Consider the following 13,140-nt stretch of genomic DNA (forward strand, 5'->3'; position numbering starts at 1 on the left):
CCTCCTTTGAAGATTATGGACTACGACGCCCGACTTCAAAGCGACGCAGTCAACCACAGTGTACCGTTATACAATTCTTTTGATGCACATTAAAGGACCAATTTCAGCTAAAATTACACGTGTCTTATGTTGCCTTCAGTTTTACTATGATATAGTCCAGGGGTGAATTTACTTCAGTGATAGTAACCCCTGTATCATTGAGGATGCCACAGGGATTCGGTTGTATAAACTTAGTTTACTAAGCTGAAGGTAAGTAAAAAATTCGGATTTCCTAATACATTGTGTATATAGGTATAGCATAGATGTTGGTCCAGTTAAAAATGTCTCTTGAATATCATATTAAAATGATCATAATATAACAAAGAATTGTGTGATAAATTTAAAAGTGTTTTGAACTTGTGTGAATAGAATAACATTAATTATCCATTTATCATATGTATATTTCGAAAGAATTTCACATTCCTTATGTTTGATTATATTCTTGATTATATTTACTACGGTCGTAACATACAAGTCGTTACATATGTATATGTTCCGTTCGATCAGATAGAAGACGGGAAGGCATTATCTAAATCAAGGAATTGAATATCAGTCTATTGTTTTAACATGTAGTTTAACGTTATTTAACAAGACAAGTGACAATCATCACCGTTAGCTGGACTAACTGAGACATACTGTATTAGCATCCATTGATTTCCATCATACTAGTGACCACGAACACCCTTGATTACCAGTTCACCTTGCAACAAAATAATTTTAAATTTGGAGGTCATTTCAGCTAGTTTGGATTTCCATAACTATTCTAAACTCATCCTCGATACTTCATGGGTTACTGTCACTTATGTTATATTCACCCCTGGACTAGACTATGTCATAGTTTAAGATGGAAGATTTACTAGATAATCATGTAAAAAATTGAAATGTAGAATACCCAGTGGTTATTTACATGAGCAACTCTGTAATATGATGTCCCTTGACCCTGTTCGGTGACCGATCGAATTATCTATCCTATCTAAGTACTGAACACAAGTTGGACGTTCTTTTAATAACAGAAAACACATATTTATGAGAGATGTTTCGTTTGCGTTTGTTTGTTTATAATAAGAGCAAACATATATTTATGACAGATATCTGAACTCCTCGACTTAAATACTATTTTGCGATTTTAATTTCCATTGTCTCTTGAACTCTGATAAAGGTACCCCCTGAATAAGTACGTCACAGCCTAATTGCCAATGTAGATAATGGAAATTATCATAAATGGGTTTAGTGCAGATGTAGCAACATATAGCTACTGTACACTTGCAATATACATTGTAAATATTGATATTTATTAAACACTTACTGAAAGTTCAATATGTGCTGGTTCAATGACTATTACGATGTTTACACTTTAACCTTCATCAGACAAATGGCAAGGCAGCATGTATCTTTTTGTACTTATATCCTGGGCTGTCTTTTGTCTAATGAAGGAGGCAGTTTACACATCGTACTACTCATCGAAACATCACGCATAAACTTTTCGCTAATCTAATTTGTATCTATGTCGTTGATGGTACACAATAACAGAATTACAAAATGCCAAGATGAACATGTGCACAAGTTATCCTTTGTCAGTGCTTTGTTTGTGACCACATACATATTTCGTTTATTTTTTCTACAAGCTTTAATTTTCTCAGAGATGCTGGACAAAGTTAGTCTTAATAGTTAGTACTTCAACAAAAACAAAGTGTTGTTGTTTAAATGCTCCTTCTTTTTGTCATATATAAATAAACTGTGCAGTATTGTAGGTTGCCTTGTTTGTGTATTAGTAACAATATTTTTACTAGATGCTTCGTGTATTAGTAACAATGCTTTTAGTAGATAACTATGTAAATTTGATCGTTAAAATGTCGTGTACCCAGGGGTTATCGTTTATGAACGACTCTGTAATACATGTAAACGTTCATTGACCCTAAAGTGTTGGCGAGTGACAAATAGGATTATCTAATGTGTCTAAGTTTTGTACATAAGTAGGGCGTTTTATTTTTTTAAATAAGAGTAAACACATATTTATGACAGATATATGACCGCTGAGACAAACAAAATTATTTTGTAATTCTATTGGCCCTAAACTGGACTTTGATTGATATATGATACATTATGTTTTCATATTGAAAAGTTATATAACAATCGCAATAGATGTAAAATAAAGAAAGTTTGTACATGTAAATGCTTTTATCATTTTTATCATTTCAAACTACCCATCGATATTTTTTTTAAGAAATTAATATTGTAATATATAAGCATTAAAATAGATAATTATGAATTGATAGTTTCACATTACTTCATACTTTCTGACAAAGAGAGTTACGTGTAAAGGAGGACACACAGTGTAACATGTAAGGATTACCTCGTCATTAACGTTATACACACCGATTCCATTCCTACCCTCACAATCAGTCGTACTTAAAATATAAGCTTAAATGCTTTAAGAGTTAATTTTCGCTGAACTGCATTGATAACCAAAAACAAAACAAAACTTATCTTGATGATATAAAACTTTATTAATGTAATTGACAATTAAGCGGAATTAGTTAAAACAAATCTTCACCATAAAAGTTGATTGAAAAAAAGAGGTAAAACGGACGACCACATAAAACCAATTCAACTATATTCCCTTTAAATTATAACAACAGCAGTTACAAGTAATATTTTGTAAAGATAATACAAAATTTTAATCCAAAAGAAAAATAATTCTGTCCACCAACAAAACTTTCCCACATTCTTCAGCAACACATTTCTTCAGAATAATTCTTACAGAAGTCTTTAGTCAGAGCACAGTTCTCTATGTCCATACAAAACATATCTAGCTACAGAACCAATGGTAGTATTAAGATGGCGTATATCGATAAAGTTAAAATGTTTTAAATTGTAAAATCTGATATACAAATGAACAGCATAATTATAGCTCCAGTTGAAATTTCCATCGAATATAATACTCCTATGACGAAAGTCCGGATTCACAAACGTCTTGTTCTCGACATGTATCAGATGAGGGTACCGTTGTAAAAGTTTGTATGGGAGAATGCATGAGTGATGTGACCATAATGATGTATTGAAGCTCGCGTATTCTTTGTACCAAAGATTCACAAATGGAGCATTTCGGCACGACATAATCAATGCGTTACTTAGATTATCATCAAACTCATGACTCAATGTGAAGTTATAATTCCTCAGGGGGTCAAGAGACCGGAGTATTATTTGATCGTTGTCCATGTATATACCTCCGAAGTCTGTCAAATAGAAAGCCCCCTATTACATTCGATGATCAACATTCAAAGAATAAGCTAAAAGATAGAAAATTGATATGCACAGGTACGTTTCCAAAAACGTTTTCGTTTTGTCAATTGATAATAAAAAATACAACGTACTAACACAATTCATAAATTACACTTTTCTTCTTTTCGTTGGAGAACAACCTTGATATTATTTTTTTTCTCTTACTGTGCATATTATACCTGGTATAAACTCAATTAAAGGTGATATTATGGGATGAAAAACACGGATATATACACAAAAACAAAAAGGACGAACCTCTGACAGCCTCAAGTCTCACTACATCTGATTTGTGTTGAATGACTTTGATAGGATTTTTAAATATTTCTTTAGGAGGTGTTTTTCTTACACGGATTATATTAGGTATGGTTCGTACGAGGTAGGTCCAATATGGTCCTGAGAGCTGTGTATCACCGTGGATTAAAATAACACATGGTTTTTGTATGGTATGGATACTCCAAATACTGAGGAATTGGACGAATGAGAGTTTGTAGATACCAAAGAAGATGTAATGCACAATATTCGGTACGGGTTTTCCGTCCCAGCACTGATCGTAGAGTTCTTCCCTTAGACATTTATCCTTATATTTATACACAGGCACTGATTTATTAGTACCACTACTTCCTTCAATACCTGTGAGGTGCATCTGATTTTAATTTCCGGTCGAGTGCAAGTTTCGAGTGTTATAAAAGATGAATTTGCACATTGGACTTTACAGTTAAAATTCCATCCACTTTCTGGTTTGTTCGGACACGTTATAAGCCCCTTTAATTGGTTATCTGAAGTGATATTTTTCATTAGGAACACGTTATGATATTCTTAAAAATTATATGAATCTTTTGATAAACGTAAATACGTATATTTACATGTATCTGGTTTTTTTTTCAATAATTTGAATCTTGAAACGATACTAAAATATCTCAGGCGATTCATTTAGATTTCTACAGCACAAAATTTCGCCAGAATTCATTTGTGAGTTATAAATTTCAATGCATCTATTTTTAGCAATCTTGCATATACAATAATTTAAAAAGAAAAATGAATTCAATAATTTAGAATAATAATGAATCAAATATTATTTTCAAACAAATGCCCATTGAAATAAAATACATAATTAAATCAATATGAATGCCTCTTCTTTAGTAAATTTTCGGCCTTTGTTAAATTCATCGAGAATAGTCTCAAGCACATGGTTTTTTATTCCGTGTGCCTGAGAGTATTTTTGTTGTTTATTCCATCTGTCTTAGGATGATCAAAAGAGAGAAAAAAATTACTAAAAAGGAGACATTTGCTTATCAAATATTATGAAATATTAAATTTGGTTGACGTATTTTTTCCTTTTCTTTTTTCCGTTTAAGACTTACCTACTACATATCGTGAGGGTGTTTTCCTTACATTCTCTATAAACTCTTCCTTATCAGCTTGGGTGATGTATACTATAATCGGATCACGAGCGATGACATTGGCTTCATGGCGGTTTTTGGTTATATGCTCAACCCAACGATATTGCGCAAAAGATCTGAGCATTGTATTATATAGAACCAGCCAGATAAGAGATAGCCCGCATACAAATAAAAACCGAGTCATCGATCGAACTCGGGAAAGAATTGACATATTTTAATAGTTAATTTCAAAGCCTTGATCCTTGGTGATTGTCCTGGTGATTTTTACCGATACCCCAAAATATTTTAGCAAAGGAGCAACACACGACACACAGATACAGACGCCCATCTGCACAGCCTCAAAAACTAGCTTTTTAAATATGTCACTTCGGAATTCAATTAGCATACCTTTGTCTTGTCACAAAGTTAATAACTATCTTTATAGCCCGAAGTTGCATGTATAGAGGTTACACAACAATGTGTTGTTGGAAATGGAATTTATTCATCACTGATGAGTTATTTTTAAAAAGTTTCTTTTTTTTTAAAAGACACGTGTATCAAATGTGTTATATCAATGGGAAAAAAATTTACGACAGGAACATAAACTGATATCTATGATATCAATGAGGCAGCTCCGGAGAAAAACACTGATCAATCACAGGCCTGCAGAGACATCCTTTGAAGATTACAGAGAGTGCGACGCCCAACTTCATAGCGACGCGGTCAACCATAGTGTTCCGTTGTGAAATTGTTTTGACCAAATTCAGCTGAAATTTCATGTATCTTATGTTGCCTTCAGTTTAACAATGACATAGGCGAGAAGTGAATATTATACCAGTGATTGTAACCCCTGTAGCATCGAGGATACCACCGGGATTCGCTTATAAGTCTTAGTTTACTAAGCTAAAGTTAAGTTTCTGTGGCACTAAAGAATCATAATATCAAACAAGCCTATATAGTGAAGTCCACTATTCAAATGTACTAAACACATTGCACCAGCATATTGTTCCTCTTTTGTGGAAAAACGTTAATTTTAACGTGTATTTAGCATTCTACAGTTATAGATAAAAAGATTATGTCATTCCCTCTAGCAATGTACTTGCAGTCACAATGAAAACATAAGTCGGCTACAGGGGTGTATTTTTGTGATTTTCTCAAAAACATCGCAGATTGAAACCTAATTGAATACTGACATAAAAAACTTATCACTGAAATATCATGCTAAAATCCAATGTACTGTTTGATAAGGAGGGTACCAAATTAGAACTAGGGAAGTTTTGTTTTAATTATTAATTTGTTCATTTATTAGCATTTCTTAAAGCTGCACAAATTCGTGTCAAACTACAACCGAAAAAACGACGGTGAAAACACAAGGCACAAAGAGACGTCATTCTTAAGACTGGTTAACGAAATATATATCAAAAAGGAAAATAATGATTTTTACGTAAGAGTACGTTGTTTGTCGTAAATTTTCCACACAGCCTTCGTAAAAACAAGAAGTTTAAAAAAAAACATGCAATCGTGGTTGGAATAAATAGATAATATAAAATGTCATTTTCAAACGCTGAATGTTGAAACAAAAGCCGGCTCGACAAATGGCATGTCTTGTTTTATTTCTCACATTAGTTGTTGATCATTATGTAAATGTCAATCTTTGTGGTGAGCAATTCTGGATCTATTTGCATTGTTTTATTATTTGCAACACTTGATAAAAAAATCAAATGTTAGAAAATAAAATAGATAATAGTAAATTTATGGATTTCGGGTATTTTTCAGTCAAATACAGGTCAATTTCAGATTAATTTCATCAACTTTTTCATTAGATTTGCCTGTTTGTGTTAAGGACACAGACGTAAACATATAGCATCCATGAAGAAGCACATCTGAATACGTTTAGTCAGAGCATAGTTCTTATGACCATATAAAACATGTCTAGCTACAGAACCGGTATTAACGGATATCGGCAATGTTATGTTCTACTTCGTATTTCCTGATAAACAGATGAATAGCAAAATTATTACTCCAGTTAAAATTTCTCTTGAATATCATGTCCATCCACTTCGTTCGCACGGATCCTTAGCTCCGTCAATGCATCGCTTGAAATTAAAAAAAAAACATTTCAATAGAAAACGCGTCATGATTTTATTTCAAATATCAGGAAATCTACTACGACCTAAGTAGCCCAGTTTCGTAATTCGAGTTAGATCATGTATAACCGGTTGTTTTTACGGGTTAAAATGTTCGCAATTCGGACTAAGAAGCAGACATTTAAATTTTAGTTGTTTTAAGTGTATATATATTCCATGAAACCACGAAAATATCAGCCACGCGAAAACCAGTAACCAACTACACACGTATGTATAGATACGAAATGCATCTGATGTAGTCTGATACGGAAATGAGACTAGACCCTTGATGATATTTAGATCAATAAGATTCTATCAAATATCATAACATAGAAAGGTTATTTCTAGAGTTACATCACCCTCAATATTCCAGGAGTTACTATCACTGTCGCAATATCCACACCTGGAATATGTCATAGCAAAACTTAAGGTTCTGTGTGCGACAGCAAATGAGGCAAGTAGTTTGGTTCTCTGATTTAGTACATCAAAAGAATCGAATAACGATAGACTGGGGTTGACTATGTTGCTATGAAGTTGGGCACCGCTCTCTCACTTATCTTCAAAGGAAATCTCTGAATGCCTGTGATTGGTCAGTTCTTTTCCCTGAACTGCCTCCAGTTTTACTACGAGATAGTCCAGGGGTAGGTATTACTAATGGCCTGTAATTGGTTAGTTTTTTTTCTCCTGAACTGTATTCAGTTTTATTATGGAGTAGGTAAAACGACAGTGAAAGAAACACATGGAGTATCGAGGATAGAGTTATATATAAGGTACCTTCTACATAAGGTTGCAGAGACGGCGGTTGTTCTGATGTCGGTACGTCCTGGATCAAAGTCTTTATATCACTTAGGGTGAAACCAAACATGGCCGAATCACATGCAATGCCTTTGTCTACATTCTGGTTTCTAGATATATGGTCGTCTGGTACAAACTGTTGAAAGGAATCTACTATTTCTGATACAAAGATGATGTTTCGTGGAGACACGGCAAGCCAGACAATGGAGCATGTGCATACCATGGTCACAAAAGCTAACAATCGGATTCGGAACAGATTGGACATCTTCAGATAAACACCTCATGCGAGGCTCTGAAGGCTGAACATGGTCCTGATTTATATAAAGTATGTGTCTTCGGTCCTACCACCGTTAGGAACCTGAATGCTGAGGTAGTGGTCCAAGGAGTCCCATTGGTCGAAGTTTCTGTAGATGACATTCGTAAATATCTTCAATATACTTGAATTTAAAAGTAACACTTAGCTACGTCCAAAGTAGGAAAGCGATATGGATGTTCAACTATATATTCCACGTCTGGACTGGTCACAGGACAATATCGATCATTATTGATTTCGATAACAAGACAGAAATAACGGATAACAGCTTATCGTGATGTCTAAAATGCCCATATCCACTATTTAAAGTATGGTTCACTTTCCTAAAATATTTTCGTTTGAGTTTTGATTAGCCACGATGACCAAGTGGTTTCCGACAAATAACTTCACCTCTGCATTGTGATTTTTGGTGCATTTGTCATGTTCTGGCTGCAGTATGGTTTTCTCTGGATATTCACGGAGTAAAAACAGTAAATCAAACACGCATAAATCCATGACTTTTGCGATGGAAATTTGATCGGTTCGATCGGTCTAAGGCCACGTAATGATACAGGTTATTTGGTGGCACCTGCAATATCAATGGTCATTTGTTTGAACATAATTAACATATACAGCGTGTTCCATTTAGCGGATTGTTCATGGGGTTTTTTTTCTGTACGAACCCAATGTTCCGCAATTTGGAACACGCGGATAGACTCAAAAAGGAGTCAACAGGCATATTCCGACTTCAGTAAGCTATTTCCAGATAACCATGAACTATTATAAGTGGTTATGTGGCTAATTAATGACAAGTCAATGGATGCTACTAGTGTGGATTATTTCTAAAAATGTGATGCCTGTGTCCAGAAATAGGAAAAATGTAAATCTGTATGTGTGATTGACAACTCACCGATACGGTGAAAATGGCTATCCTTTGTTCCGGGGACAAAGGACCCTTAGCGGACGACACACAAGTATGATATCATATTGAGTAGATGATTAAGCTTTTGACATTCCCTATATCAAATCTTCCATTATATATACGTACTGTTTTTTCGTTTACGCATGAGTGTTAAAAAGATAAGTCAACGGTTAGACCGTGAACTGTTCTCACTGGTATAGAGGAAACTTCATAATGCCGAAAACCTGTGTTAGTGTCGGACAGTAAAGGTTCTCATTAAGAAACCATTAACCACAATCACGGAAATGAAACAATAAAACTCAGTCTTTGATGAATAAAGCAGATTGATAAACAGTTGTGACACCCGAGACGAGTAACCTCCAAGTGCTGTAAGTAAAGTCTACACATGTACATTAATATTAGGCCTCGGCAAAGTGTTTGCCAGACTTTATACTTTCCTGTGTACCGGTCTTTAACTTTGAAAACAACACTCACGCGCCGCAAATTCCAGTTCGGCAAGGCTTTTTGCGAAAGGTCAATATTACAGCAATCTTGATATAGAATTATCATGGATTCGGCATAGGTACTTTGCCAGTCCCAGTGTCAATTATCAATGTTTCGGTAAGGTAATTTGCCAAACTCTGTGCCTGGAAGTATAATTGTACGTTCAAACCGATTCGGTAAGGTATTTTGCCAATTGTTTCCAGAACGTAAACTATAAAGGCTGTCTCGGCAAGGTAATTTGCCAGTGCAAATATTCCTGATCCGAAACGATACAAAGCTGACGAAGCAACTTCAATCTACTGCAATAAATGCGATGCAAAAATTAGCAGCCGGAGATATCTGGACTGTGCTGTTTGCAAGCTGCATTACTGCTTCATTTGTACAGGACAAAAAAGAACGTTTTGTCGTTATTAGAAACCGGTGAGTTGGAAGGGTTCACTTGGTCCTGCAACTGTTGCAAAGGAACAGAAACAACTCTTCTAAGGATAGAAAGTTCCCTTAGTCAACTTAAACATAACAGTGAACTCATATTAGATCATGTCGAGAATAGAATTACGACAATAGAGGAGAGACAGAACAAACACGAGGAATATGTATCAACACAGATGGGCAATTTAAAAATGGTTGTAAAAGATGAGATAGTGAATGACCTGAAGAGTGAAATAACAAAAATTGTGGACCAAAGAATACAAGAGCTACAAGACAGAAAGAACCGAGACACAAACATAATAATTTTCAATCTTCCAGAGTCCCAAAGCGAGATTACAAATGAGCGAAAAGATGAGGATCACCGGAAACTTCAAGCCATTGCTGACTCGATTGGTGTTCCTGACCTAGATATCATCGCTATGTTCAGGCTAGGTCGACCAGAGCCCAGTAGTAACAAAACTAAACCCCTAAAGGTTATCATGAATAACAAAAAGCACAGAAAACTTCTCCTGGAAAACTCTAAACTTGTCCGAGAAAAAGCTGCACTTGACTTGAAAAAAGTTATTATAGTTCGGGACATGACCATTGAACAAAGACAAGACCGCAAAAAAAAGTTTGTAGAGAAGAAAAAGAATAATAACAAACAAAAAACATCGCCGGAGACAGAGATGGAAGTGGACAACAGAATTGATTCACAGACAACATCTAATTCTGTCAGATCAACAAATGAGATTAGTCCTATAAGACGGTCCTTCAACATGACGTCATACAATCATGACGTATCTTCAGGTGACATGACGTAAGTGTACAGCCAGGACACTATCCTTGACAGTAGAGTTCCGACTTCCCCAGAAGTTGAGTCTCGGATGTTGATTTTAAGGAGGCTTTTACTGTAAATAATGACATCAATATCACTATCGACCAATCACCTTCCCTCATCGTTTTTCATTCAAATGTTGATACCCTCACGCCAAGCAAATTATCAGAGCTGGAGCAAATGGCAGTCGAAAAATCACCAGACATTATAGCTCTTACTGAAGTTTACCCAAAAGCCACCACAAAAGTATATCAGGAACTCTACAATATACCGGGTTATGACACTCACCGAAACGAAGAAGGAAAAAAGGGGGGGGGGGGGGGGATCTTATTATGACAAAGAAAAATCTCAACGCTATGAAAGAATTAATTTCAATTAATTTCGACGAACATGTATGGTGCAGCATAAATTTGAAAAACAAAGATAAATTACTGATCGGAAACATCTACAGAAGCCCGAACAGTGATAACGACAATAACATCAAATTACAACACCTTTTAACTGATGCACTGAAACGATCATTTACCCATACTTTAATAACTGGAGACTTCAATTTCAAAGAGATCAATTGGAATAACTGGTCGACCTCAGTTACTGAACGTCATCCAGCCTATGGGTTTTTAGAAACGACGAAAGATCTTTTCCTCAATCAGCATGTCCAGCTTCATACTAGATATAGAGAGGGTCAAACGGCTAATTGCCTTGACTTGATCTTTACCAACGAAGAGGGAATGGTTGATGAAGTTGTACATTTACCCGGACTTGGTCATAGTGATCACTTGCTGTTGACTTTTAATCTTAACTTGTATTCAGACACAGCGATTAAAACCACACTGAAAAAGAACTATTTCAAAGGAAACTACGATGACATCAAAGAAGAATTAAGAAACAAAGATTGGCATACTCTCCTAGAGGGAAAGGGAGCAGAGGAATCGTGGAAAGCCTTCGCTGAGTTTGTATCAATAATAGTAGATAAAAACGTACCAGTGAGCAAAGGCAATTACGACCATCCAAAGCAATCAGCCCCTTTAGACAAACTAGCTAGAGAGAACATCAAGGATAAACATAAAAAGTGGTTAAGATATCAACACTGTAGAACAACAGAAAACTGGAATAAATACAAATTAGCGAGGAACAAGGCAACATCCTCCATTAGAGTGTCGAAATATCACTTTGAACGTAATATAGCCAATCACATAAAAGACAATCCAAAACAGTTCTGGAAATATATACGGTCTAAAACCAAAACAAGGCAATCCGTGGGGGAATTGGAGGATTCGTGTGGAAAAAGATGGAGTGACAGCAAAGACAAGGCCAATGTGTTTAATGAATACTTCTCTAGTGTTTTCAAAGTTGAACCAGACGAAGACCTACCTACTTTCACTACCAGAAATTTCAACTCTGCATTGGAAAACGTCATCATAACTAAAGAAAAAATCCAATTAGCAATCTTGAAACTGAATCCAAACAAATCATCAGGTCCAGACATATTCCATCCAAAACTGATTTTAGAAACATCTGATGAACTGATTGAGCCACTAGAAATAATATTAAAGAAATCAATAGAAGAAGGAACACTACCATCAGATTGGAAGGTTGCTCATGTAACACCGATTCACAAAAATGGATCTAGACTCAAAACAGATTATTTATCGTCCAATAAGTCTAACGTCGATACCATGCAAAATTCTTCAACGAATTCTGAAAGATGAAATCACCACTCATATGGAATCAAACGACTTATTTTCAAATCACCAGCATGGCTTCATGAAAGGGAAATCCTGTGTGACACAACTCAGCCTCTGAAAGTTACAACTTTGAGGAGCCATAAAAACAAACCAAGTGACCCAAATCTTTATATTTTATAGATTTGTGACCACAGGGCATAAGAATTGTACTTGCTGCCCCTATTGCATGATCGTAAGAGGCGACTTAATTTAGGATCTTATCTTTTCTCTTCTTCCTAACTGGCTTTAACTTTCCTAATGCCTCCCTTGGCACTGCCTCACTTTTGGCCATGAGTTGAGCGTTCGCCCCTGTGAGGAAGGCTCTAGGTTCTGTCGCCTGGCTGAGACACACCAAAGTTTATAAAAGTGGTAGTTTCTGCTCCTGCTTATCGCTCAGCATACAGGGAGTGGGACGACTGGTTCGCCCGTTGTCAGTATGTGACCGGGTGGGGTGTGTTGCTTGGTGTCTTCGGCGGTATGCTTCAGTGATATTGCACTATAAAAAGGGCAACAGTTCCACTATACAAGAAGACACAATATGAATATACTGCAGTCTCCCAAAACACACACCTCGCACAACATACACGCAACACACCGCATACATGGGGGCCGTCCTTACATGACCCTAGCTGTTAATAGGACGTAGATTAATCAAACAAACAAGCAAACCACAATGGCATGGACAATACACCACCAACAGGAAATTGAATAAGAAAAGGGTCAATTTTGGAAACCGACCCTTTCTTTTGCAGGGTATGGGTGTTCCACCAAAAATACAAGAAAATTGGCATCATTTCTGGCTTTTGTTTTGACAGTCCATTACTGGGTGAAAATTTCTGATATTTCATA

At 35.8% G+C, this 13,140-nt stretch overlaps 2 protein-coding genes across 2 annotated transcripts; one reads left to right on the forward strand and one right to left on the reverse strand.

Annotated features, from left to right (window-relative positions):
• Nucleotides 1-2,808: 2,808 nt before the first annotated feature.
• On the reverse strand, nt 2,809-3,964 carry LOC138328987 (uncharacterized). The gene is made up of 2 exons (XM_069275685.1): nt 3,577-3,964; nt 2,809-3,275 (listed from the first exon to the last, which is right to left on the reverse strand). The coding sequence occupies exons 1-2, from the start codon at nt 3,962-3,964 to the stop codon at nt 2,809-2,811; spliced, it is 855 nt and encodes a 284-aa protein (XP_069131786.1).
• A 6,932-nt stretch (nt 3,965-10,896) lies between these two features.
• Nucleotides 10,897-12,276, forward strand: LOC138328988 (uncharacterized). Its single transcript, XM_069275687.1, has one exon. The coding sequence runs from the start codon at nt 10,897-10,899 to the stop codon at nt 12,274-12,276; it is 1,380 nt and encodes a 459-aa protein (XP_069131788.1).
• Nucleotides 12,277-13,140: the final 864 nt, after the last annotated feature.

The sequence above is a fragment of the Argopecten irradians genome, chromosome 8 (genome assembly GCF_041381155.1).
Source record: "Argopecten irradians isolate NY chromosome 8, Ai_NY, whole genome shotgun sequence".
Taxonomy (NCBI): domain Eukaryota; kingdom Metazoa; phylum Mollusca; class Bivalvia; order Pectinida; family Pectinidae; genus Argopecten; species Argopecten irradians.

Coding starts and splice junctions, on each gene's coding strand:
- LOC138328987 (XM_069275685.1), bottom strand. CDS start 3,964: ATGCACCTCACAGGTATTGAAGGAAGTAGTGGTACTAATAAATCAGTG. Junction 3,276..3,576: donor GAGACTTGAGGCTGTCAGAG/GTTCGTCCTTTT, acceptor TCTATTTGACAG/ACTTCGGAGGTATATACATG.
- LOC138328988 (XM_069275687.1), top strand. CDS start 10,897: ATGACAAAGAAAAATCTCAACGCTATGAAAGAATTAATTTCAATTAAT.